Source organism: Perissodus microlepis, chromosome 11 (assembly GCF_051167445.1).
Source record: "Perissodus microlepis isolate ML-2025 ecotype Zambia chromosome 11, ASM5116744v1, whole genome shotgun sequence".
Lineage (NCBI taxonomy): Eukaryota > Metazoa > Chordata > Actinopteri > Cichliformes > Cichlidae > Perissodus > Perissodus microlepis.
In genome coordinates this window covers 25,291,701-25,315,451 of record NC_140471.1, presented here as the reverse complement: position 1 = coordinate 25,315,451, position 23,751 = coordinate 25,291,701, and the positions used below count along the sequence as shown (strand labels likewise).

General features: G+C 38.6%; 3 protein-coding genes across 11 annotated transcripts in view; all 3 read right to left on the bottom strand.

Moving 5' to 3' along the window:
* lipeb (lipase, hormone-sensitive b) overlaps window positions 1-3,551 on the bottom strand; it is a 34,361-nt gene extending 30,810 nt beyond the window's left edge. The window contains exons 1-2 of one of the 3 annotated variants that reach the window (XM_084943568.1): window positions 3,359-3,551; window positions 2,869-2,905 (exon numbers count right to left, since the gene is read on the bottom strand). In XM_084943568.1, coding sequence (XP_084799694.1) covers window positions 2,869-2,905; window positions 3,359-3,449 — 128 coding nt within the window. In that variant the 5' untranslated portion in view covers window positions 3,450-3,551. The other 2 variants (XM_084943569.1, XM_084943570.1) reach the window with 2 other exon arrangements.
* A 146-nt stretch (window positions 3,552-3,697) lies between these two features.
* On the bottom strand, window positions 3,698-9,936 carry cd79a (CD79a molecule, immunoglobulin-associated alpha). Its single transcript, XM_084943571.1, has 5 exons — window positions 6,243-9,936; window positions 5,466-5,789; window positions 4,754-4,869; window positions 4,463-4,525; window positions 3,698-4,297 (listed from the first exon to the last, which is right to left on the bottom strand). Exons 1-5 carry the CDS (start codon window positions 6,280-6,282, stop codon window positions 4,172-4,174), a joined length of 669 nt encoding a protein of 222 aa, XP_084799697.1. The 5' UTR covers window positions 6,283-9,936; the 3' UTR covers window positions 3,698-4,171.
* Window positions 9,937-10,104: 168 nt separating this feature from the next.
* The window catches only part of arhgef1 (Rho guanine nucleotide exchange factor (GEF) 1), a 39,049-nt gene continuing 25,402 nt past the window's right edge, over window positions 10,105-23,751 (bottom strand). For 2 of the 7 annotated variants that reach the window (XM_084943560.1, XM_084943561.1), the window contains exons 10-30: window positions 23,644-23,713; window positions 23,474-23,506; window positions 22,713-22,901; window positions 22,142-22,277; window positions 18,878-19,065; window positions 18,620-18,766; window positions 18,219-18,301; window positions 17,842-17,967; window positions 17,507-17,621; window positions 15,683-15,783; window positions 15,429-15,503; window positions 15,234-15,309; window positions 14,544-14,711; window positions 14,368-14,455; window positions 14,158-14,274; window positions 13,630-13,682; window positions 13,394-13,537; window positions 13,152-13,277; window positions 12,319-12,500; window positions 11,773-11,877; window positions 10,105-11,279 (exon numbers count right to left, since the gene is read on the bottom strand). In XM_084943560.1, the coding sequence (XP_084799686.1) occupies window positions 11,806-11,877; window positions 12,319-12,500; window positions 13,152-13,277; window positions 13,394-13,537; window positions 13,630-13,682; window positions 14,158-14,274; window positions 14,368-14,455; window positions 14,544-14,711; window positions 15,234-15,309; window positions 15,429-15,503; window positions 15,683-15,783; window positions 17,507-17,621; window positions 17,842-17,967; window positions 18,219-18,301; window positions 18,620-18,766; window positions 18,878-19,065; window positions 22,142-22,277; window positions 22,713-22,901; window positions 23,474-23,506; window positions 23,644-23,713 (2,289 nt within the window). In that variant the 3' untranslated portion in view covers window positions 10,105-11,279; window positions 11,773-11,805. Of the gene's footprint in view, window positions 11,280-11,772; window positions 11,878-12,318; window positions 12,501-13,151; window positions 13,278-13,393; window positions 13,538-13,629; window positions 13,683-14,157; window positions 14,275-14,367; window positions 14,456-14,543; window positions 14,712-15,233; window positions 15,310-15,428; window positions 15,504-15,682; window positions 15,784-17,506; window positions 17,622-17,841; window positions 17,968-18,218; window positions 18,302-18,619; window positions 18,767-18,877; window positions 19,066-19,918; window positions 20,084-21,071; window positions 21,084-22,141; window positions 22,278-22,712; window positions 22,902-23,473; window positions 23,507-23,643; window positions 23,714-23,751 lie in introns of all 7 variants that reach the window. The other 5 variants (XM_084943567.1, XM_084943564.1, XM_084943565.1 and 2 more) reach the window with 5 other exon arrangements.

Sequence of the window (23,751 nt, the reverse complement as noted above, 5' to 3'; positions counted from 1 at the left end):
TTGTCTTGCTCGCTTGTCTTTGTGATGTATCTCTTTACCTCTCAGACGTTGTAACGAGAAGCAATATGCTGCTCTTCCCTGTGTTCCCTGTTGATCCTAACCATGCCTCTTTTAAAAGGACGGACAGCAGGGACGACCCTTGCCCAGTTAACTTTCTCCCTGTAACTCGAGGCTATTTTGCTATTGGCAGATCAGCTTGCAACTCCCTGTGACCTTAAACTTAATTGGCAAACTACAACCATAAGATTATGATATGATAGCAATATTTTAACTGTTTAAATGTTTGTTTGTTCTATTTTATTTAAATATTTAATATTAAAAACCAAAGTTTACTTGTTACCAAGAACTAAAAGTTAGACTTTTTAGGAAAAACTACATAAAAAACTCCTACACAAAACTACCTTCACAAATGGTTACCCTAACAAAATTCACTTTAAAATTGTTAAATTATCAAAATATTATGATTAATTAACTAAACCTTCCACCACTTAGCACTAGCATTAGTCTAACTCATATGCATTACACCTAAAGTGCCAATAACACTTTAGTGTTGTGACCCCATGTGTTAGAGTTTTGAGTATTTGAGGTGCCTTTAATACATTTGTGTTAATTTAAGCATCAGAAACATGCAGTTTCCACCAACTCTTGAGAAACACTAATGTTCAGGGATGAATGCAGGACATGGACAGCACGTGAACACCCAAAAACAGATGGTGAAAACATGATTTGAAGGATATTTTCCTTGCGGAAAATATGACCTCAGTGAGAACTTTTTGACTGATATCACAGATGACAGTTTCATAACTCAGTGAATGGAGACATGAACCTTCACCTACTTATAGAAATACTGAGATAAACAAACTTACGAACACACACACACACACACACACAGTGCAGCAGAACAAAAGGCTCTGCTGCATTCTCTCCCAGTGCCTGCATCTCTCTCCCAGTCCAAAGATATTGTTGACATTGGTGCTTCTAAACTGGCCTTAAGTGAGAATATGAGCATGATCTGCCTAACGTGTGCCGTAAATGTATTCTGCTCTGGAGGTTAAGTACAGGTTAAGTTTCAGATTAGAAAACGACAGATATGAAATCACCACCTACTGACCTTCTCCGGAAAAATGGTGTCAACATTCCAGGAACATCACTCAGACCTTTGGGCACAGACACTAGGAGGGGTTTAAGTTTTGTTTTTAAAAAGCATCTAATATTTGGGTTTTGTTTTTTTTTTTTTAATTTTATGTCCCTGATGAGCATTACTAAGAAACAGAGATTCTTAGTCACAACATTACTCCTTGATTGTTTTTTCCCCTCTTTGCTGAAAATCTAAAACAATTTTATTGCTTTTATTGTTACCAGGGTAGAGCAAGTGAATCCAGATTATGACAAAAAAAAAAAAATACCTTGGTACATTGAACTGACTTTGTAATACAGGGCTTTTCTCATTTTCTTAAGCAGTTAAGAAAATGGACAGATGGATGTTTAATTTTATGTTAATTTTCAGGAGATATAAAAACATTTTATAATGAGAAACAGATGTAAATAATAAAATGAATGTGTAGAATTCCATCTGGATTTGGACTGACTGTGAGGACCGGCTCACTGCCCCATGGGAATTCTTGTCATTGCTTGTAACACCTGTGCTTTTCCAAATGTCAAGTGACTGCAGTGAATAGGCCTGTCATCTGTAAAAGAAAGCCTTTCAGCAAAGCTAAAAGCAAATGAAAACTTTACATAATTTAATGACATTAAAATGGGCAGAGAGAAAATAAACTTAAGAGCTTTCCTTTTGTCTTGACTATAAATTCTCACTTGAAATTCCTTCCACTCAGAAAACACTACCGAAGTTGTTATATTGAAGTATCTTCTCAATGTCAGTTTGACTTACTGTACTGATCTTGTCTAAGCCTTCTCTAACTCGTTGGTGTTTGTTTCCCCACTTTATCAAGCCTAAACAGACCCATGCTGTAGAAAAGTGGGTAATTATAATCCCAAGCACATAAAAACACATTGGCTGTTTTTCCAAAAGGCACCCTCCATCACAGCACAACCTCTGAAAGATGGTCTCTTTACATATGATGTGACAGTTGCAGATGTGTGTCATACTCAAAGAATTAAATCTATAGAAAGACATCTTTGTCCAGGGCAAAGGCAAAACGGAAGACCGCACAGCAGTAGCCCAGTAGTATCATGAGAAGGAAGTTTTGACCTTTCTACCAGACAGAGCACCTTCACACGCACACAAGTCCAAACTCAACAACAGGAAACTTGCAACAATGAGCCTCCACACCCTTTACATAAATAGGTTCACGTAAGTTTTATAACATCATAGCATTATAGGAAAAGAAATTTATAAGTCTGATGATAAAACCTGAGCATGTTAGGAAATTTACATAACAAGTAAGATTAGGGAAGCGTTTCCTATCCAATTATAAGTGCCTACAACACACAATGCCATTTGTTTAGATAGCAAAGACAAAGATAAGATTCAGACTGCGGTCAGAAATATGGCCTTTTGAACGTGGTGGCCTGGACTGTTCTTAGATACAATGAGACAGAAGACTAGTTACCAGACGAACAGAGCAAAATCGAGAGTGTGTTTAGTAATAATAGCACATCCACAGTCCCTACGAGCAGCGTGCTTTGAAAGTCTGCCACCGCCTTTCAGAGGCTTGCTGTTAGTCACCATGTGTCACCCTGCTCTTGCGTCACACCGGTCAAACTAGTGACAGCGTCACCATCAGTCCACCTTAATCGATTAGTGCACAGTACAACTATAAACTCCCCCTTTGTGTGCATGTGTTACGCTCGCAGTTTTAATCTGGTTAATCTAGTCTTCTCCTCTAGTGGTTGTTTTTGGCGTACCTGTTCAGGTGGGTCCGGTCGGTGTCAGCGGTCGACGCTAGAGTCACGAAAAGTGACAAGTGAACATAAATACGAGCACGTGCTACATACAGTATGTGTCCCGTTAATTAAAGTCTATTACACAGATAACCTGGCTGCTAACGTTACAATGACTACTAACGGCGTGCAGGCGGCTTCTACGTCTAAAGGATGCTCTAACTAGAGACATGCCAGCAACAGAGTGTCAGAGTTTGTCTTGACAATTATTTCACCAACAGCTCACACATGTTAACTCAGCGCCTCCCCTTTTCTGTCATACAAGAATCACGAGACTTTTACTGCTAAAACAGACCTAGCGGCAGCTACCAAAGGACAGCTAACTTAGCCGCTAACGGACGTTAGCAGGAGGACACAGCGTACAAATTGGGGGGCGGGGATGTTATTAAAGGGACAAGCCACAGAGGGAGCGTAGTAGGTAGACCAAATTTAAAATAAAAAAAAAAAACCTCACCCAGTGGACCCTCTTTGTGTTTGGACGAGCGCCTTCCATTCACACCTTTTTCCAGTCTGCTAGTCCCACTACCCTTCTTGCTGGACGCCATATTCGCCCACTCTGTTTATGCACCGCCTCTCACATTTCTTATAACGGATCTACCTGGGAAGCCATGAGACCACGCCCACGCCAGAAATGTAAGCCAATGAAAACCTACTTCTGTTTAGTAACCAATCAGGACAAATCAAAATTTCGTAAGTGCCGCCCTACTCTCTTTATTGTGCAACCCCCTAAAAGAAACAATCCTATCCTATTCACTGCACACAGAGGGCCATTGTATTACTCAGACAATTTACAGAGAGATTTGATGGATTTTTTAAATATTATTTTATTATTCCAGCACTCACAGAAATAGCAAAAAACATAACTGTAGCAGATGCACGTCAATGAATATTTAAAAAGCCGACAACGCAACCTGGGGTGCATAAGTAACCAGTCTGACCCCTCATTTTTTTTTCTGGAATCTGTGTGCAAAATTAGAATACAAAAGCTAAAGCAAAACACCTACATATATTTAAAAATGTAAATGAGTATATTTGAAAACATAATAAAAAAACTGAAAAAAAGTTTATAGTTGATATGTTGATAAGCACGTATTTCTAAAATCCTGGTTGCAGACCAGTGGATATTGTGTTAAGATTGTTTTGACAAATACAGATAAAATCTTAAAAAATAAAAACCTTCAGAGTACAAAACTCTGAAATCAGAGCGTGTTGTAAGAAGCCTGCTATTTACATGTAACACTCGTAACTGTCTGTTATTCACTTTGTTTTATGGTTTCTCCAGCTGGATTTCTTCCTCTTCTTCCTTAATGTTGCCCACATCCTGGTACGGGCCCTGTGCTTGGGAGCGTTCAATCTGATCGTATGTTGCACAACAGTCATCCAGATTTAGCCCCTGGTTTTTGAGAAAATAAAAAAAGGAAATCATGCAAAGGCTGTTATCAGTGAAAGATATACACATCAACAACAACAAGAACTAGAAATGGTGTTCATTTCTTAGCTCCTGCTTTCCTGCTTTGCCTTGTGTAATGGAAAGAGATTGAGAATATGTAATGTTGACCTGATATATATTTTCCTCTTCTTTCTTTGCTTTCTTTTTCTCCAGTTCATTAAGCTTCTTTGACTGTAGGGCAAACCAAAAGTAATAAATCAGTCAAATGTTGCAAATTCCCATTGTTGACGGAGAAGGAAGAAAAAAAAAAATCCATGCCAGAGTCGCACAGCTCTGCCATTACTTTTTAATGCATGAATAATACATTAAAAGTAATGCTCTTTTGGGAAAATGCTTGAAATTAAGCATAGCTTCAACAGTAGTGCTGCTGATCATTGTATAATAATGCAACGTTCTGACCTTGAACAGAAGAATGGCAGAAGGCAGCATCACACACAGTAACAGTAAGAATCCCTCAGCTATCAGGATCTTGTTTTTGGTGGTTTCGCTCAGGTTTATGGTCTTCTCCATTGGCTCTAGGAATGCAGAAAGGGTTCAGAGGTCAAACAAACAAATTAGCAGTTGCACATATTGGGTTTTAAACACGAGTTATCTTTTTCTGCTGCACAGCCTGCACATGAAAACGCAGGCTAACAAAATAATTACTCAAAAGCCTTACCGGGAGATTTATTATGAGACTGATAGTTTTGTTATATAACGGTTACATTTAGCATAAGGATCACAGTTAAACATACAATTGGTGGTACTGTTAAGTCACGTTAACAATGCAGGTTATCGCACACATAATCCCTCAGATTGGCAGTTTTATGTTTCCTCATCTACCATCTGGTTTTAATGAGATTAGTGTGTGAAGTGGCCTTTCAGTGTGACTAATGCCTTTGCACATTGACTGAAATGTAATTCTAAATTTGGTGCTATTTAAAGTGAATGAATGGTGCAACATACTGCAATGCAACAATCCTGAAGATGTAAAGATTAAATAAATTGAATATATATGGATGCTGCCACTTTCACAGCTTTTGGGCAGATTAACAATAACAGGATTTATGGCTTATGAAGTAGTGACACCCCGCCCCAACAACAACACATGCACACACACACACACACTCACTGTAGACACGCAGGTAGGTTCCATGTGTGTAACATGTGTTGCCACTATCACTCAGCAGACAATGGTAAAATCCAAGGTCCTCCAGCTTTACTTCAGAGATGTTCAGTTGGGCACAATATATTTTTCCAGATTTTAAATTTTTCTGTGATTCAGCTGTTTTATTTAACAACGTCTGCCGAGTTTTGTCATAATGGTGGATCCAGTGGACAATCACTCCCCCCAACGGTGATTTATAGCAGCATTCCAGTGAAGCATTTTCAGAGACTGGCACACTCAGTGAGGGTCTGTCTGGTTCTAAAATCACCTCACCCCAAGCAAAACCCACTGTTGAAGAAAGCGCAAGTTAAGACAGGTTATGTTGTAGGATTTGTTATTGAGGTCTCCGATTATTTAATGATGACTGCATATAATTTCACAACCCATATTCAAAACTGACAAAGTATTAAAATATGCTTTAAAAATGCCAAATGATCTATAATTGTATAGCATAAGTAACCAGAACGACTGAAGCAAAAATGTCATCATGATAGCACAGCCATCTGTTTTGACAGGAAATGTGGTTCACTGAAGCAGAACTCAAAAGAGTTAAACAAAAATGAATACATAAGTACATAGATACTGAACCGATATGTAGAAATATGACACGCTGAAATAATTAATCTTTCAAAAACATAACTGATATTACTGAAATATATAATAAATGGATGATGTCAATGATTACTTCTAAATAAAACAAGTTCAAATACTTGAATGTATTAAAAATATAATCTGACTCACCCACCAAGCTGGAGAGGACAAATATTACAACCATCCCCATTTTTGTAAGCCAAAATTCAATCTAGGAATAAAAAAGGATAAAATTCTGATAAAAAAAAAAATTCTACACACAGCTCTGCTTCCGTCTTCTCTTCTGCAAGATCACACTGGTGTCTTGTTTTTCAGTGGCAGGATTTATGCTTGAATAAATTTCTACCAGCCCACATTTGCTTAAGTGCTGCATCCAAATACTTAAAAAATAGAACCTTGTTAAAAAAAAAAAAAAAGTCTGTTAAACATGCAAATAGCAACTAAATGCTGCTCTTGACTGAAAATTGCAAATATCAAAAGTGGAAATGGAACAGTTGATAGAGGGACAATGTATTGCATTTGTTCTTCTTTCTGAAAGCATTAACTCAGGAGATAAACTGTTCGAGCTTTGAAGTAAAAGTCTTACTATTAAACAGTTCGGAGCCTTGGTCAGTCGTTTTTCTTTTCAGTGTGTCTTGTGTTTCCACTGGGTGAGACCATTTCAGTTTGGAGCCATGCTGTTGTTCCTCCCACTCATCACCACTCTGATTAACATTTAAATCCCTAACATTTAAACATCTACATTACCTGCTAATGATATGAATACATATCATCTCCAGTGAGCACAGGACCCACTAGAGGACATCAATGTTCCGGCCACCCTCTGAAGTCTGCTGAAGGTCATTTTGTAGTTCTCCTGCTGTTCCTCCTTGCACAAAGGAGCAGGTACCTTTCCTGCTCTCTTAAAGTAACTGCCTGTCTCTTGGAACCTTTATGCTCTTAAGACCATTACTGGGAGACACTGGAAGCTTTCTGGCAATGGCAAGTATTGCTGTACCTTCCTGGAGGAGTTGGAATACCTGTGCAACCTGTGTAAGGTCCCAGTGTTGCCAAATTCTAGTAGTGACACTGCTTGTTATAGCACCTACTGGAGGGGAATAGTTGGAAGAGGTCATGTCTAGGGTGTGTTTTATTTTTTTGCACACCTCACAGTCCTTTGTAGTCTGTTCTTGTCCTGTTTGATGGCTGATCCAAACCTTCCAGTGATATACCTGGATTGTTGCAGAGTCACCCATCAAAACTAAAAGAATGTCAAATTTAGATTAATCAGACAAAAACAAACACTTTGTCTCAAATGAGGTCAGACCCATAGGTGGAGAGTTTCTGGATCTTGTTTACTTTTCTTGTTTTATAGCGGAGCTTTGTTTAATTGGTGCATGCAGTGTCATGAACTGTGTTCCTGAACTAATGCAGTGCCTTTCACTACAGAAATCTATTGTTTCAAACAGCTTTGCCTTAATATCCATTTAATATTTTTCAGCCTTGTTCCCTGTCTATTAAAAAAACCCTGTAAATTCTTTGCAATTCAACATTTAGAAAGATAGCTACTTGCATATAAAGCCATTATCTTTACCTTTTAAATACCTTTCTGGGCACAATTATTTAACTGAATATTGCAGATTAATATTATCAGCTTTGAGATTTGACACATCATTTTTTCAATTAAATATTTTATATACTGGGATTTACATGGAATCCTGATATTCTATAATTCATGTGTTTTTAAATATGCACTGTATATTTCAAAACAAATGGAGTGAAGCCCAACTATGGTTAAACCCTAAACCATTGTCATGATGTTCTCCCAACTGTAAATAAGAAAACAGAAAAAAAATTTCCCCAGTTTATTGAAAAAAAAAAAAAAAAGAATTAAAAAATAGAACGTACCACAAATTTCTTTAGGTATACATCATTAAAGAGCATCTTACACAATAAAAATCAAACCCAAATACACAGTATAGTTCTTGCATATACAATGTTTATAGATAAGGTGGCAAACACCAGTATGGCAAGGAGCAGTGTCTATTTTGTTTTTTTAATATACTGGGCACTGGTCAGCTGAGTTGGTAGAGGGCTTACATCCTCACTATGAGATAGAGATGGACACAAAAATAGTGCGATGAAGCCCAAGTTAAATCTACATATAGAAACAACCCTCAAACCTTAAACCACCAAAATCTGAATCCTGGCATGATTTTTCTCTGCTTACTAGTCATGTTTCTCATTGAGGTACACAGACAGCAGTGATTGTGTTCAACTAAAGAGTCTTTTATGAAGCAAACAACTTGATCGTTAGAACAAGGCACCACTCTATAAATAAAGTTTTCTATACATTTTGTATATGGAATACATGAGGAAAAGCATTTAAAGGAGAGAGCGCGAGAAGTGCCTGTAGTAGTCGTTGAGCCAATGGAGACTGAAGGAATCAGCTGATGCTGGTGGTAGCTGGACTCCAAATGCCTACCACTGACATTAAATTTTTCTTAAAAAGCACTGTGGGTAGCCTGAGGTATAGTACCCACAGTACAGAGCTGGTTGGCACTGAATATTTTTTTTTCAATTGATTCACAATCATCAAAATGCAAAGACAAGTTACAGGCAAGTCCTGCCTCTCTCACCATTGTGGAAAATGCATAGTAAAAAATTACAAAAGCCTCTGTGGAAAATACTCCCTCCCCAACCTACTTAAGTGACTCAATACACAAAATGTAGGTTAAAACTGTGCAGTAGAAACAAGTGATTACGCAATTAAAAGGTGTGAGTGTGTTATGAAGAAGAGTGTGTAGCTAAAAAAAAAGAGAAAAAAAAGAGCTTAAGACACAGAGGGGAGCTATTATTTTTTTGTCTTTGTCTTTTTTTGCCTTCAAACTACATTTATATACACTTCCAAAGAACAATACGTGGAGAAAGATGCTAGAATCATATATAGTCTTTGAAGCCTATGAACACTTAAGTGATCAAAATGAGCAAACCCGGTGAGGTTCAGTAGGTTCAAAGGTGGCATTTGTTGTTGTGGCAACAACAACAATAAGAATGCATGTCAGGAAGTGCTCCTGACGTGCATTCTTATGCACCACAGGAGCCTCCTGACGTGCTTCTGTAGGAATGAGTCTACAGTTTTCCTTCCTCCAGCCCTTCAGCATTTCCTTTGTGTCCTCATCTGGCTACAGTATTGCTGCTGTGTCAGTATCAGCCCCATATGTTCAGCTTAGTACCAGGGGCGTGTTCGGTGCGTCTCTTAATCCTCTATAGCGCAACTTTTTCATTCAATTTTAAACTTCCCAGTCCTATAGATTGTTCATGTCTTATGACTAATCCCAAATAATCTAACGTTTTTCATCTTGTTATTTTCTTTACTTTAACTTAAAAAAAAAGAAAAAAAAGAAGAAGTGTTTTTATTATTCAATGTGCTTTTAAAATCCCTTCGTGTTTGGGGTGAAGAAAAGCGGCTGCTGATTCCAGACTGCATTACTGAGCCACCATTCCCGCATCAACATTTTGTGACACACTACTACACAGATGATGCACGTCACTAATAAAGCTGTTGTACAAATGAGGATCTAGCGGTTTGCTGTTACTTCTTTGGTCCTGTGTGCACAGCCCCAGTTACGCCACAGATCAGAAATTATATTACCATAGTCAATGCTCAATAAAATATCACCTTAGCTCAAATTTTCAATATACTAAATCAATCTGATCTCATAATACGCCTGAAAAGTATAACCCCAACTAAAGTGTTTTGGATGAGCATTTGGGAACCCTCTCTAAAGGTAAGTTGAAACTTCTGAAAAGATATGAGCGTAGTAATACTGAGCGCTATATATATATATATATATATATATATATATATATATATATATATATATATATATATATATATATATATATATATATATATATATATATATATATATATATATATATTAAAAAACAGAAAAATACAGAAAAAAAAAAAAAAAAAAAATTATATATATATATATATATATATATATATATATAATTTTTTTTTTTTTTTTTTTTCTGTATTTTTCTGTTTTTTAATATAGGGGCGCAAATCCCAATCTCCTACTTTCTACTCTCTCATGACCATCAAGTTAAAGGTTTCTAAGAAGCAACCACCTTGAAACCAGTTCCCAGTTCTTTCACTTTTCTATTCCACTCTGATCTGTTTCACACACGCCAGCTTCGCATTTGTCTGTCCTGTCCGACAGTTGCACATCGCTTTTTGTTTCTGGCCTGGCATTGTATCAGCTTCACTCAGGTGAAGAAGCTCACTGACACACAAGGACTCAAGGGAATAAATAAAAGCGGTACATACAAACAAATCTCCACTATTAACAGCAAGATTACTTATACTGCCACTATTTATAAATGATTTTTATGTGACCTAATTACAGTAAGAATCATCCGAAGAAATATATCCTTAATTAAAAAATTTGTAACGCACATACACACACACTTTCTTGCATGCATCTTTTCAATAATGAGGGGTGCCTTAATAACCATACAGAATACAGAGCTAAAAGTAACAAATTTAGCAATAACTGTGTGCGTTCATCTTGTTTTGATTAAAAGTGCATCTCTGTTTTACTTTGGCATAGACTAGAAATAACACTATGTATCAGTAGTAGTATTTCAATAGACCTAATGCTATATTGGCCATTTAAGGCTCTCTCTTTTACTGTACATTAGAATTTGGCATTACTGTAAATTATTTTCCATCATGCATGTTTCTGGTTTGTGTATGTGTGTTACAGCAGACTCAAATCACTATATTTTCTTAGGCAGCAACTCACTAACAGCAAAATATTGCTTCATTTCCTTTGGCACCTCTCACTAACAGCATCCTCAAACCCCAATTTAGGATTGTTTTTTTCTTTTTTGTATAGCCCTCTATCCAGCATGCACGCACACATACACATGTTCCATTACTGAACCACTGCACTGTGCACAAAGCCCTTCCCTAAATGGCCAATTGGTAAAAGGAGAAAAAAAAAAACAAAAAAATAAAACTTCTGATTGGCTGCAAACAGCTGACATACACACCCACACACACCCACACACACAAACGCAAGAGGGGGAAGAAAAAGAAATGTATTGATGGTCCGGTCATAGACGTGTGATGGTATAGGAATTTCCAGTAAAGCCTCTGAAAGTCACTTAGTCCAAACCAGAACCAGTCAAAACCTGCACAGAAAACAAAACAAACAAACAAAAAAACAAACATTTTTTTTTTATATAAATCCTGTTTTTTTTTTTTAAATCTAGTATTTTTGTAGACTCATTTTGATTCTTCAGACTTTACAGTCACAAAAATGCAAATGCAGCTTGAGAAGAGCTCATTATAAATGCAGCTGCTGTCATCAGTCACCTTCAAATGTTGCCATTAGCTCACGGCCAATAGTCGCAACTACCAGCAGTAAGTGGTTTTTGTTTTTGCCTTGGGCTTCACCTCTCAGGCCACGTACAAGCTGCCCCAACTTGTTTATGGATTTTGCTTGAGATATACACAGCTTAACTATAACACTGCACATATTTTTCAGGGTGAAAAAAAAAAAGCTGTCCAAAAGCTAAACCTGATTCTTTTAACCTTGTCCATTCATGAGTGGAAATGGCTCTATACCATTAATCATAATGACAATTCAATACTTAACATGACTATCTAGTTTAGTGTTCTCACCTAATGGCCAGCAGGAGGCATTAAGGTGGGTCACTAGAAGCTGCCCCCCTCCAGTGAGAACTTGGAAAGTGCCTCCTGCAGCTTGTGGTGTTCCTCTTCTACAGTCTGCAACACACAAAATCAATATAACCTTAGGAACTGAGAACACACAAACACACACACACACACAATTCAACCTTCTCCTCTTAACATCCTCTCTTCGTCTCCCTCGCTGCTTCTCTGACACATCCCATTGCAAGTGCTGGACATAATAGCCATTTTTAGAGAAGTCCAATTTCACAAGGCAATTTTCAGCAAAGCAATAACAGCAGCAGTTAAATGGTTTTCTATTCTCTGGTTTCTCTTTTGTGCCATTTGGCCCCATTTGTCCACAGCTCACTCCTTACTCAAGTTATCCCCACTGAAATCTTGAGGCCCAGCTCTGAGTCTTTCTAGTCAGTTCCAATCTTTTGTTAGAGCTGACATTTCTATCTGCCCCTGTCATACGTCCTGCTCCCTGCTTACAGTTTTCTCTCAATATTCCCCTCCATCTCCCCCTCTGTTCACCTGTAGTCTCTTTAGTTGTTCCTCCAGGCTGCGTAGCCTCCTGCACACTTCCTCCTTCCTCTCCTGGGACAGCACCAGGGGCGCGCTGATGCTCTCATTGTCTCCTTTTGGGTTTTGACCTTCTTTGTCAGTACTCGTGGGGTTCGTCTCCTCAGCTACTTCGTTCGTGGTCTGACTTTCATCTGTGGATAGAAAGATTTAGTTTGAAAGTGTCAAGAGTCAGCAGTCTTTAAATAATAATAAATTCTGGCCATTAATAATTAGCACTGCAAAAATCCTTTGACATTGTAAGTTCCTTGTAACAGTGCATCAAATAGAATAGTACATACACAAAATCCTGCTTTAACGCGAGGGGATTTGCAATCCTGCTTTTAAAATGGATATACTGATATCAAATTGTGATATTAGAAATACTTTAATACTTTTGATTAATGTGTAGAATATTTAATAACAATTTGAAGGGAATTAAAAGAAAATCACTAATTAAAAAAAAATAAATAAATCAGGTAACACTGGGGTTTTGAGGGTGAGAAATAAGGACAAGAAACTACATGCCAGAGGTTTCAACATTAAATGCTTAATAACAATTCATCAAGAGGAGATAGGAAGCAGCTAGCCTTGCTGCATCCGCTAATGTTAACAACTCTGGAAAGTCACTGCTTAAGAAAAAAAATATTCTGGGAAGTTGTACAGATAAAACTACCAAGACTAAGCTAAGATGGCTCTATTTAGCTTACAGATATGAGTGGTATTGAGCTTCTCTTCATCTATCGCTATGAAACTATTCCTTTAAAAAAAATAAGAAAAAAGAAAGACAAAAAAATAGGCCAAACCTGTTAACTGATGCTGTTCCACATCTTGCCCAGGGCCCTTTGATTGCCCTACTTCATTTTCTTCATCAGGTTGTGAGTCCTCTGATAGACTGATGCTGCCGATCAGGAGCCTTTTCAGGGACATGACTAACAGAGGAGACAGATTCATTGGTTTTATTAGGATAGGCAAGCTACTTTGAAAGAAAGTAAAGCCAAAAATATAGTCATTTATAGTTCATGAATATAAGTACAAGGAAGATCACCTTCATCTAATGCACTGTTAGCCACTTTCTCCTGATCATTTTTGGTGTGGCCTATCAAGTCAAACCCTTTGTCAGACAGGAAATCAATCAGCCTGTGCCTGGGATCGGTCGACTTTTTATCTTTCAAGTTGTCCTTATCTTGATCTACAGACAGAGATAAGTCTTAAATTTTGCTTATGTCTTTAGGAGTGTGTAACAATGGCAAATTTGTAGGTGTGCAGTCACAATGGTCTCACCACTGCTGCTTTTCAAAGCTCCATTCTCAATCGGGCTCATAGGGGGATTCAGACTAAAAGAAAGGAGGAAAAAAAAAAGTAAAAACAAGGAAATTAGATTTTTTGATAAATAAACTTTGGCAAGATATGAATATCTCTCACTTTTTCCAACACACACACACACACAAGCCCATTTAGCCATCTTAGTGAGGACCTTCACTGACATAATGGTTTCCCTAGCCCCTTACCCTAACCCTAACCATTAAAAATGAATGCCTGACCCTAAACCTAACCATAACCTAATTGTAACCCTGACTCTAAAACCTCATTTTGAGGCTCAAAAAGGCCTTCAAATTTGTGTGGTCACTAGTGTGTCCTCACAAGTGACTGTTGGTTCTCACAAGTATAGTAGAATGCAGATTCCAGTCTTCACAAAGATAGCTAGACAGGAACACACACACACACACACACACACACACACACACACACACACACACACACACACACACACACACACACACACACACACACACACACACACACTCTTACCTGATGGGACTGAAGGGAGGTCCTACAACTCCAACTCCAGGAGCCACCGTCAACTTCTTGGTTGTGCTGCCACTCTTCTTCAGGTCATCCACTGCTTTCTTTATCACTTGAGTCCAACTAAAAATATGGAAATACGGGGGAAAAAATTATCCTGCGTTTTGAAATCAAAAGGAAACATGATTTATGAATACAATTCTCTTTGGCATTCACCTTTTCATTTCTCCAACAGACTGAGCCACTAGTTCATAAATCTGAGCGCCGCTTTCCCAGGTAAATATCACGTAGAAAGCCTTTCGATCTGACACAACAGGAGAAAACAGCAATTCAAAGACTGACCTTACGATTAGAGTGACTTGCAAACTACTGTACTGTGGTGCACTGCTAACCTGTGGCCACATCACGAAGAAAGACTGAGTCCAGCTTAATAATTGGGCTCAGCATCAGCTTGCCGTCCTGTGCAGCGATGTTACTCTTACTGTGGCATTTGACGACCATCTTGTCATCCTGCTTCTGGAGGAGCACCAGTAAGTCCGCAAGCAACACACATTGCACCTCTGAAGGACAGGGAACAGAAAGAGTGGGACCTTCTTGCTGCGAGGCAACAGGCCAACCATTATGCTGCCTATTTGATTCTCATTAACTTGCCAAATTTCAGTAATTCAACTGAAATAATGCTAAAGGGGAAGTAAATAAATCACTATGTCAGTCTGTTTCTTTGGGGTTTTTTTTTTGCCGATTTTGATGTTCATAAAAGAGAAGTGAAAGACATAAAATCTGTATAAAGTTCTACAAAATCTTTTCTTCTTTTTAAATTTTTTTTTTAAATTTAAGTGTGAAAAGTATTAACTAAATTATAGATATTAAGTGTTTCTAAAGCATAGTGGTTTGAACATTTGCCTAACAACCACAAAGAGACAAATCCATTGGAACTAAATTCAGGGAGGGAACATGTGGAGCTCCCCACAATGTTAAGGCATTTATTGAAAATAACAATGTTCAAAAATGACTTTGCAATATATTGAAATGTTTGACCTTGTTGCTGTGAAAGAAAGGCCTGTAATATAGCACATATTTACCAACGGCCTTTTCTTTGGTGACTTTCCATATCAGCGGGCCTTCATAAAGCATCTTCTTCTGAGTCAAGTCAATGTTCTAGTACAGACAGGAGGAGAATGACATGAATATGTTTCAACAAAATCTTGGAGGAAAAAAAAAAAAAGGAATATTGCAACACTGTGTGCAAAAGACAAGTTTAGTTGAAAGAAACCCACCCTATATTCACTATAGAGCTCATTACTGGGTTTTAGTCCTGATGTGTCTAATTTGCGCTGGTATTCCCTCAGAGTCTGGGAGCAGAGAGAATGATTAGGAGTCAGACTGTGGTCTGTTTGATAACATAGCACAGAAAAAGATGTACTCTTATAAGCAGTGAGCTAAAGAAGTCTCAAAATTCATTTACAAAACTTCAATTGGTGCCAAGTTACCACCCAGCTGTTGGCTGAGTGGTGAATTGAGCATTTCTTACCAACAGGTTTTCCATCACTTTGACTTCCTCGTTGACGTGGTTGAGGATCTTTCTGCAACACTCTGCACTCTTCTCAATTGCTGCCTTCTCCGTTAGGTCCTCTGCAGTGAGAGAGAAATACAGAGATGAGAAAAATATGTCTTTAACAGCAAAGCCCAGACAAAAGCCATAAATCAAGAGTGTAACAAAACACTCTCTAGGGGAAAAAAAAACAAAACAAAAAAAAAAAAAAACACACCAAAACTTTCCATTGGTCCCCCTCATGGTACCAACTTTCTGGTCACAGAGTCAAAGTACTCAAGAAGTGTTATGAAGTGTTATGTTATGGTTCATACATCAACCCCTGCAGAAGGGGGATATACTTTGAAGCAAGAGGTAACAGCTATCATAAGGGCAATTAGTAACGTTCTTTGTTAACTCTGGCTTTCTTCCTTAGCTTTTGGGGATACTCTACGATACTCTTGGGGACACCCAATCAGGGTGCTGCCTATTTCAGTGAAGAAGACGAGTTGTTTTGATGGAGGCATTGAAGAATATAAAAGATTTACTGCAATAGAACTCTGTGCTGACCCTTCAAACGAAGGAAGACAGGAATCCTGCTGAAACCTCTTTAGGCTGTAAATTCTCAAGATATGTTTATTTTACTTTAATGTCCCTTAAAGAACATTGCAGTTCTATGCATTTTTAATTCTCTGTGTCACAGATTTAACAAGTTGCTGTAAATACTCTTGAGTTGTGCATTCAGAGATGCTCTTTTGCATATCTTGATCGTAAAATGGTTATTTTGGCTACTTTTACTTTTCTATCAGCTTACAGCAGTCTGGCCATTCTCCAATGACCTCTGGGCGTTAGGGCTGTGCGATATGACCAAAATCTCATATCCCGATATAAGAATTCTATCGTCCCGATAACGATATAAATCACAAAAATGTAACATTTTCTGTAAATTCTGTGAATCTCGGGCAGCTCGACTTGCGGGAAGTGTTTCCAGCTGCGCGTCATGTACCTGGAGTCGAGTGTTTTAACCGATGCATGAAACGATACATTTTTAGACATAAGTTGTAACAACCGCCGTTTCCTTTGTGAGTATTTAATACACAGCGTGCTGCGGGGAAAAGCCTGTTCTAACGTTTGAGTCTAAGGTTTATTTTTTAGCACCTGGCGGCTCTTTTTTAATTCTCATCCGTAAATAATCTGGTCTTTCACGTGATTCAGTTTATTTTGAAAAGTCTCAACAGGATCTTGAGCTTTATTGTGAAAGCTTTATGTGAAACATAAACAAGCGGACACGCGATGCTGTTACCGTCGTTGTTGCTAACCAAAACGCATAAAAACAGGCGCTTGCCCGTCTGTAGTGTGGTTATATAAAATATAAGAGAAAGAGAGAACTTTAAGAAATTAATATAGCCACTACAGTGACCATCAAAATGATGAAAAAATATTGCCGTAAACAGTTTATTTTGCGACACCACGAAACAAACGATAGCGTAAAATGAAACGATAGGAGCAGGAGGGAATTTCTTATGGATGATGCATGTGCACGTTCATGTATCACACCACAAACATCTATCATAATCACTGGGGATGGTGGTACTTCCGATTACATTTTCAAACCCAGATATACAGCATTATATAGCTGAGTAATATGATGATACACAGTGTAATAAAAATGTATTTGACTATCTTATATATCAGGAAAGAATAAATGTAAAAAGTAAGAATGTAAAGAAAATAAGAATGCAAAAAGTTTTACAATATCGATGCACATATACTGACACATGAAAGTGAGCAACAAACAGGCCAGGGACACATACAGACACACACCTGTGTTCTTTGCAATATTCTCCAGCAGCAGTGGGTACTTGGTCAGCCTCTGCATCTCTATGGGAATGATGTCCTTGAGCTGCAGCCTACGGCACTGGGGCTTACTCTCCGCCTCCTGAGATCAACACACACACACACACACACACACACACACACACACACACACACACACACACACACACACACACACACACACACACACACACACACACACACACACACACACACACAGACTAGAACACCTTTGTCACATTTTGCATTACTTTGCATCTGCAAAGTGCGTCCATGTATGTCTCTGTTCAATCTTGGGGGATATGTTTGTGTGTATGTGGTACCTGTATGAAAATGTTGAAGCGTGGATCTCGCTTCTGCCTGGTCTTGATCTGGTCCAGGGCCCATGACTGGTGGCTGCAGAACCTTGCTGTCAGTTTCTGGAACCACTCCCCCTCTGTACCACCAAACTGAAACACACGTGCACACACAAACATTACAATTAAAGATTGTGTTGTGGCTAGTTGGAAAAAAATAATAATAATAATAATGAAGTGAGTCAAACTCGAGAAGTGCAGAAAAGGCCAAAATCCTTGTTGCATTTTTACAGTAATATTGTGTAAAATGAACTTGTTGGCACATACTGACTTTGTACAATATGCACTGAGAGAAAAGAGAAATATTGTATGATGAAATGAAGTGAAAGACTGTGACGACTCACTCTGTTGAGCACTGTGGTGCTGATGGATTTAACTATGAAGTTGTTATCCAAACGCTGTTTCTTAAGGCTCTCATAGAAGTTACCTGAAATTGAAAGTTAGAAAAAGACAACTGACTTATAAGTAGATACTGAGCATATTCTCTTTCCTAACACTGTGTTGGCAATTCAGGCAGCGCTATGCATTCGTCTTGTATCTACACTTGGTACTATTGGCCAGAACAAATTTAGCATCATGCTTTTTTAACGACAGTGCCCTCAATTGCAGGTAGTACATCCAGTTGGTGATTTCACTAATGAGTAAGGAAGAGTGTTATTTGCATAATGGCATATTCATTGAAGGAAGGGTGCTATATTCAGCTGTCTGACTGTGTTTACAAATGCTTCTTTGCAGCAGCCCTTACTGTGCATTTCAGTGATCTCATCAAGGTTGGGGAAGACGGCGGCCAGCTCAGTTGAGGTCAGAAGCTCCTCTCTCTCCAATGGTCTGACAAAGATCACCTGAAGGACACTCAGCATTCGCACATGTGCGTGCTCTGTTGTAAACAACTCTGAGAGGAAAGACAGTAGTAAAAGTATGAGTGATTAATAGGAAATTTAAATATAGTCTATACAGCAAACTCCTCTATCGTCTCATCAACTGTTTGTCTCTCTCTAATTACCATTGATGACTTCCTGCATTTTGGTCTCCTTCTTGGTCAGTCTGGACAGAGCCTCAGGAGAGGCCAGCTCCCTCCAGTTGGGTGGATCAGACTCAAACTCCTGCAGCCGTGGATCCACCTCCTCCACCTGCGGGAAAGGGCTGGTGGGGGAGTGGCCAGGCTCTGGAGCGAAACTTAGTCCTTCTGGGCTGAGGAATGAATGTGGGGCGAGAGGGATTACTTCAGAACAAGAACTACAACTTACACGAAATGCGACCAGTCAGTTATCAAATTATGTGACTCTCTTTCTGGCAGCACAGCTGGAGACTGTTGGCTGTGGAACAAAAGTAGTTGTGAAACAGCTGGTCTTTCTAAATGCATATCAGGGACATGTTAACATTAGATAATCTAGGTAGTAAATGTTCACTGAGAATAACACGATTTCAGTAGCTTGTGATAATTCACCAATAAAAAACAGACAATGGCTCAGATAAAACCGAGATTTTTTTGGCTTTAAAGTGATTCAAGAATAATTGAGATTAAATCTAAACTTTGAAAAACGCATCATTTCCTATTACTGTATAAAAATATAATCAAAGAAGAAACTGCAAAATTCTTTACATTCGAAAACAGCAAGTAAGTTAAGCTAATAAAAGGGCACTTAATGTTTAGCAAACTGTCAATATTGACCGACCTCGTTCCCCTAAAGAACCTCGTTATCATTGTAAATGAGAGTGCTGTTTAAATGCTTCACTCCCTGATGCTCACAGCACAGGTCAACTATTAGAAAGCAGCCTATCTGTCAGGCAACTGTTAGTCAGTAACAGTGCCAGAGTGATCAATTTCAACAGGAGAAAACAGAAATGTGCCTTTTAAAATAAGTGATCTTTACAGTGGTGAGCCAGGTGGCTTTAAGCCTTCAAAATGATTTTTTATTTTTAAAGTGCTTCCTGATTATTTCAGGACTGCAGCACTATTCCTACTTCAACTTGACATCCTGTCTGTCCCTGCTGTGCACCTCACGAGGAAGAGAGGCATTAAGAGAAGGTTTGCCCATCTTACGGATGGAGGTGTTGGGGGGTGAGCGGGGCAGGTGTTGTTGTCGTGGAAGAGGGTGGCTGCAGGTCCACATCGCTACGGGAGCGAGACTGTTTGGCCCGAGAAGAGCCACGCCGTCGAGATGACTGTCGGTCCACTCGGGCACTTTCACTGCGTGCCACTTTCCTACTGAAGGGGTTGAAGTTGGGAAAGGATGTGGGAGGAAGGAGTCAGTTTGAGACAGAATAAAGAGAAATGACGGGTGGAAACAAAAGAAAGCAGCAGGAAGAAAAGAGGAAAATGTGTGGATTTTAAGAGGAAAAGTGAGGCCAGAAAATAAAAATAAAAAACAGAAAACATAGTAGAAGGAAAAGACAGCAGATGTACGTAGATGTACGTAGCAGATGTACATATGAAGATAGGTAATTAGGATGATAAAGAGGATGAGATAAATCAATAGAGAATTTACACAAAAATATAAATCACATCAGCAAAAGGTAGAGAAAAAGAAAATGGATAACAAGAAAATATGCATGATATGACATGCATATGTTTAGATAGTAAAAGTATATTTCATACACTGCATTAAACTGCCAATCTACAAAAGGTATGTTAAACTAGCCAGGCATTGCTTGTACTTTGTGGACTATACTGTACAGTCAAAGGAGCTTGCAAAGAAAAGCGTCTGGACTTCTTTAAGTTTACTTGAAGACGTTTCACCTCTCATCCGAGAAGCTTCTTCAGTTCTAAGGTCAAATGACAAACTGAAGAAGCTTCTCGGATGAGAGGTGAAACGTCTTCAAGTAAACTTAAAGAAGTCCAGACGCTTTTCTTTGCAAGCTCCTTTGACTACGATGACCTGGATGACTGAGAACCTTCACAGACTATACTGTACAAGTTTTCAGTTTTGCAACTTTAAGCTATCTCAGCAGTTCTCCAGTTTCACACAACATGCATAACAACGACAACAAAAAAATCCAGCTAATCTCAACAATCAGCTAATTCTTTCACAAGCAGGTTAAAAATGTTTCACCATGTTTATGTTACGTATCTGCAAAGCACTGTGAAGCTCAATGTGAGCATGTGCATGTGAGTGTTGTGTTCTGTGTTTGTGTGATATGCGATCAGTATAAGGCCTGAAGCATGTCCATGACTCTGTCAAGGCGCTGACACCCACCTTGTCTTCCGTCTGCAAAAACACGGGACACCACATTGTTACACACTCGCCTTTACACAACTATTGTAAGCCACAGTGACAACCATAACGTTCAAAAAGCACATCCCTCCATACTATCCTAAACTAATTTTAAAACCTCTGTCAGAATAGCATGCCAAAAACGATGCCAAAGCCCCTGGCACAACATTTAACACCACATACGGTGGAGACAAGCAGGACAAAGGACGGGCCCTGACCATGGCAACAGACGGAGACACCTTGAAAAGCACACAAAATAAAAAGCTCTAATGAACTAAAAACACTGAACTAAATGTAGTGTCTATATTTGACTATTAATGTAATTACATAGTGTAAAGTTTTGTCTCAAGCCTGGCAGTAGAACAACTTGCCAATATTCAAATTCTTATAAAGCTTTTACTTTGGTTTAACAAGGCTAATGGCTGTGACTTAGAAAGAGTCAATATTGATGCAATGGCACTATTATGATCACAAATATGCAAGTATGGATAAATATGCCTTTTTATTGCCAACCCCCCCCCAAAAAAGAAAAAAAAGATAGAATTGCACAGCTGATGTCTATATGCGACAAAACCTGCAATAAAGCTCTGCTGTAAACATCAACAAGAGATGCAAAGGACGCAGACACAAAAAACACAGAAGATATTTGAAAGAGCACACGTGCCATTATGGAAAAGAAAAAGGAAAGAGGGAATGAGGGAAGGAAAGGCAGAGTGCTGGAAGTAGAAGGCTGGATTTGGGTTCACCTGATCGGGGTCCATCTCAAGACTGAACACTCTGTTAGCTAGCGAGCAATGGGCAGCATGACAAAAGCTAGCACACAGCAGGGACAGACTGCTGGGGGAGTTTTACCACGCTCACCCCAGCCTCAGCAATTCAAACACATTTTGTTCCCCCACTTTACCCTGGTCATTCGTCTCCCATAAAGTCTAATTATAATCTGATTACAATCTCTAAATCTGTGAAATGCTTATAATCTCTTACTCATTACACTGCAGATATTACCTCACTCCCTAGACAATACTTGTTATTACTATCTCCGTCCTTCTCACCTTTCTTTCTCCACAGGCTCCTCAGGCGGGATGTCACTGGGTGAGATGGGTGAGATGGGCTCGATCAGCCCACCTGCAGGCCCAGAGGGCAAGTCATCTTGCAGACTTGGAAGCTCTAAACGATTGCTTGGGACAGCTAGAAGAATTGAAAATTAAATTTAGCATTTTTCTGTTAAATAAAATTGACCTTACGTTTTAAGCAAAAGAAATAATGGAAATCATTTTACAAGAACACATCAAATCACTCTGAAGGCTGGTATAATATAATAGTGATACACTGTGCCCATAAAATGCCTGTGTGTTATATCTTGTGTACATTAGTACTGTCAGGGTGTGACTTTTAGGAGAATGTTAGAATTTAGCCCAAATCACAACATGTTTTCATTTTAGAAAAGACTTTTAAACTGAAAACTATTTCTGGCCAGATAAATGTTTCACCATCATTTCAAATAATCTCCTGAAAAAGCATGTCATGACACCATGACAGCGGCAGTGCAATAAAATACTAGACATAGGGACATCAAAACAACTGTGGTGTATCTCATTCATCAGTATCAATGAGCAACCTTACCATCACTGTGTGACTCTATGGTAGTCGTGCTGGTGGCGTTGTTGCTTGGGGAATCAACATCTACCGCAGGTTGCACAGGAGGGATTAGACTCTGCTTCTTGTTCAACGATATAGTGGGAACTCCAGAGTCATTCGGGGTGGTTTTAGCACCAGGACCTTTGCGATCGACTGACCCTCTATCCCTGTCTGCTTGAGAGGACGAAGAAAAAAAAAACCAAACAAACAAAAAACCATGACCACAAAGAACCTCATTCACTTAACAACAAACAAACAAACAAAAAAACAGCACACAGCAGATTTTGTAAGTCAGACAGACAGGACTTCTGCAGCTAACAAAAGGACTGGTTTGAAACAAAAAGTATTTCAACAATGTTTTTTAGATTAATGCAAGTCTCTGCAAGACACAAAACAAATGGGGAATCCTGAGTTAAAGTGCGAAGTCATCAACTACGAGATTTGGATGGGTATGGGTTAGGGGGCCACACAAGTGATTTTAGCCAACAAGGTCTAAGAGTTGAGGAACACCCATTTAGATTAGGAAATATTTATGAAAACTTATGACATTTTCAGTGTTTAAAGACTCAGTGCTAGTATAATATTTGTAAAGAACCACTCCAATGCACAACATCAATTAAACAATGCTCCACCCACATGCTTTCCTGTACTGATTCAGGACATGCACACATGCTTGCGGGTTAATTAGTACCATTCTCAATCTACAAGTTAAAAAGCAGAAGGGGAGGATTCTGAACAGTGACTACCTTCATCCACTTTAATTTTGGACTCAACTGTAACTGGAAAGAAGGGTAGGACAAAATATTTTCATATCCACATTATTCATCAACATCACTTAGCAAATTTTAAAAGTCAGTATATTATATAGTTTAGTATATTAATTATAACACAGGAAAAATAAAAAATTTATACACACCCATCCAGTTTGGTAAAACAGGAAACACTCTTGAGCTTTTGGCCTTTGGGATATCATCCTTAATCTTGGGCTGCAATATCACCAGGTAGGAAATAAAAAAATAAGGTA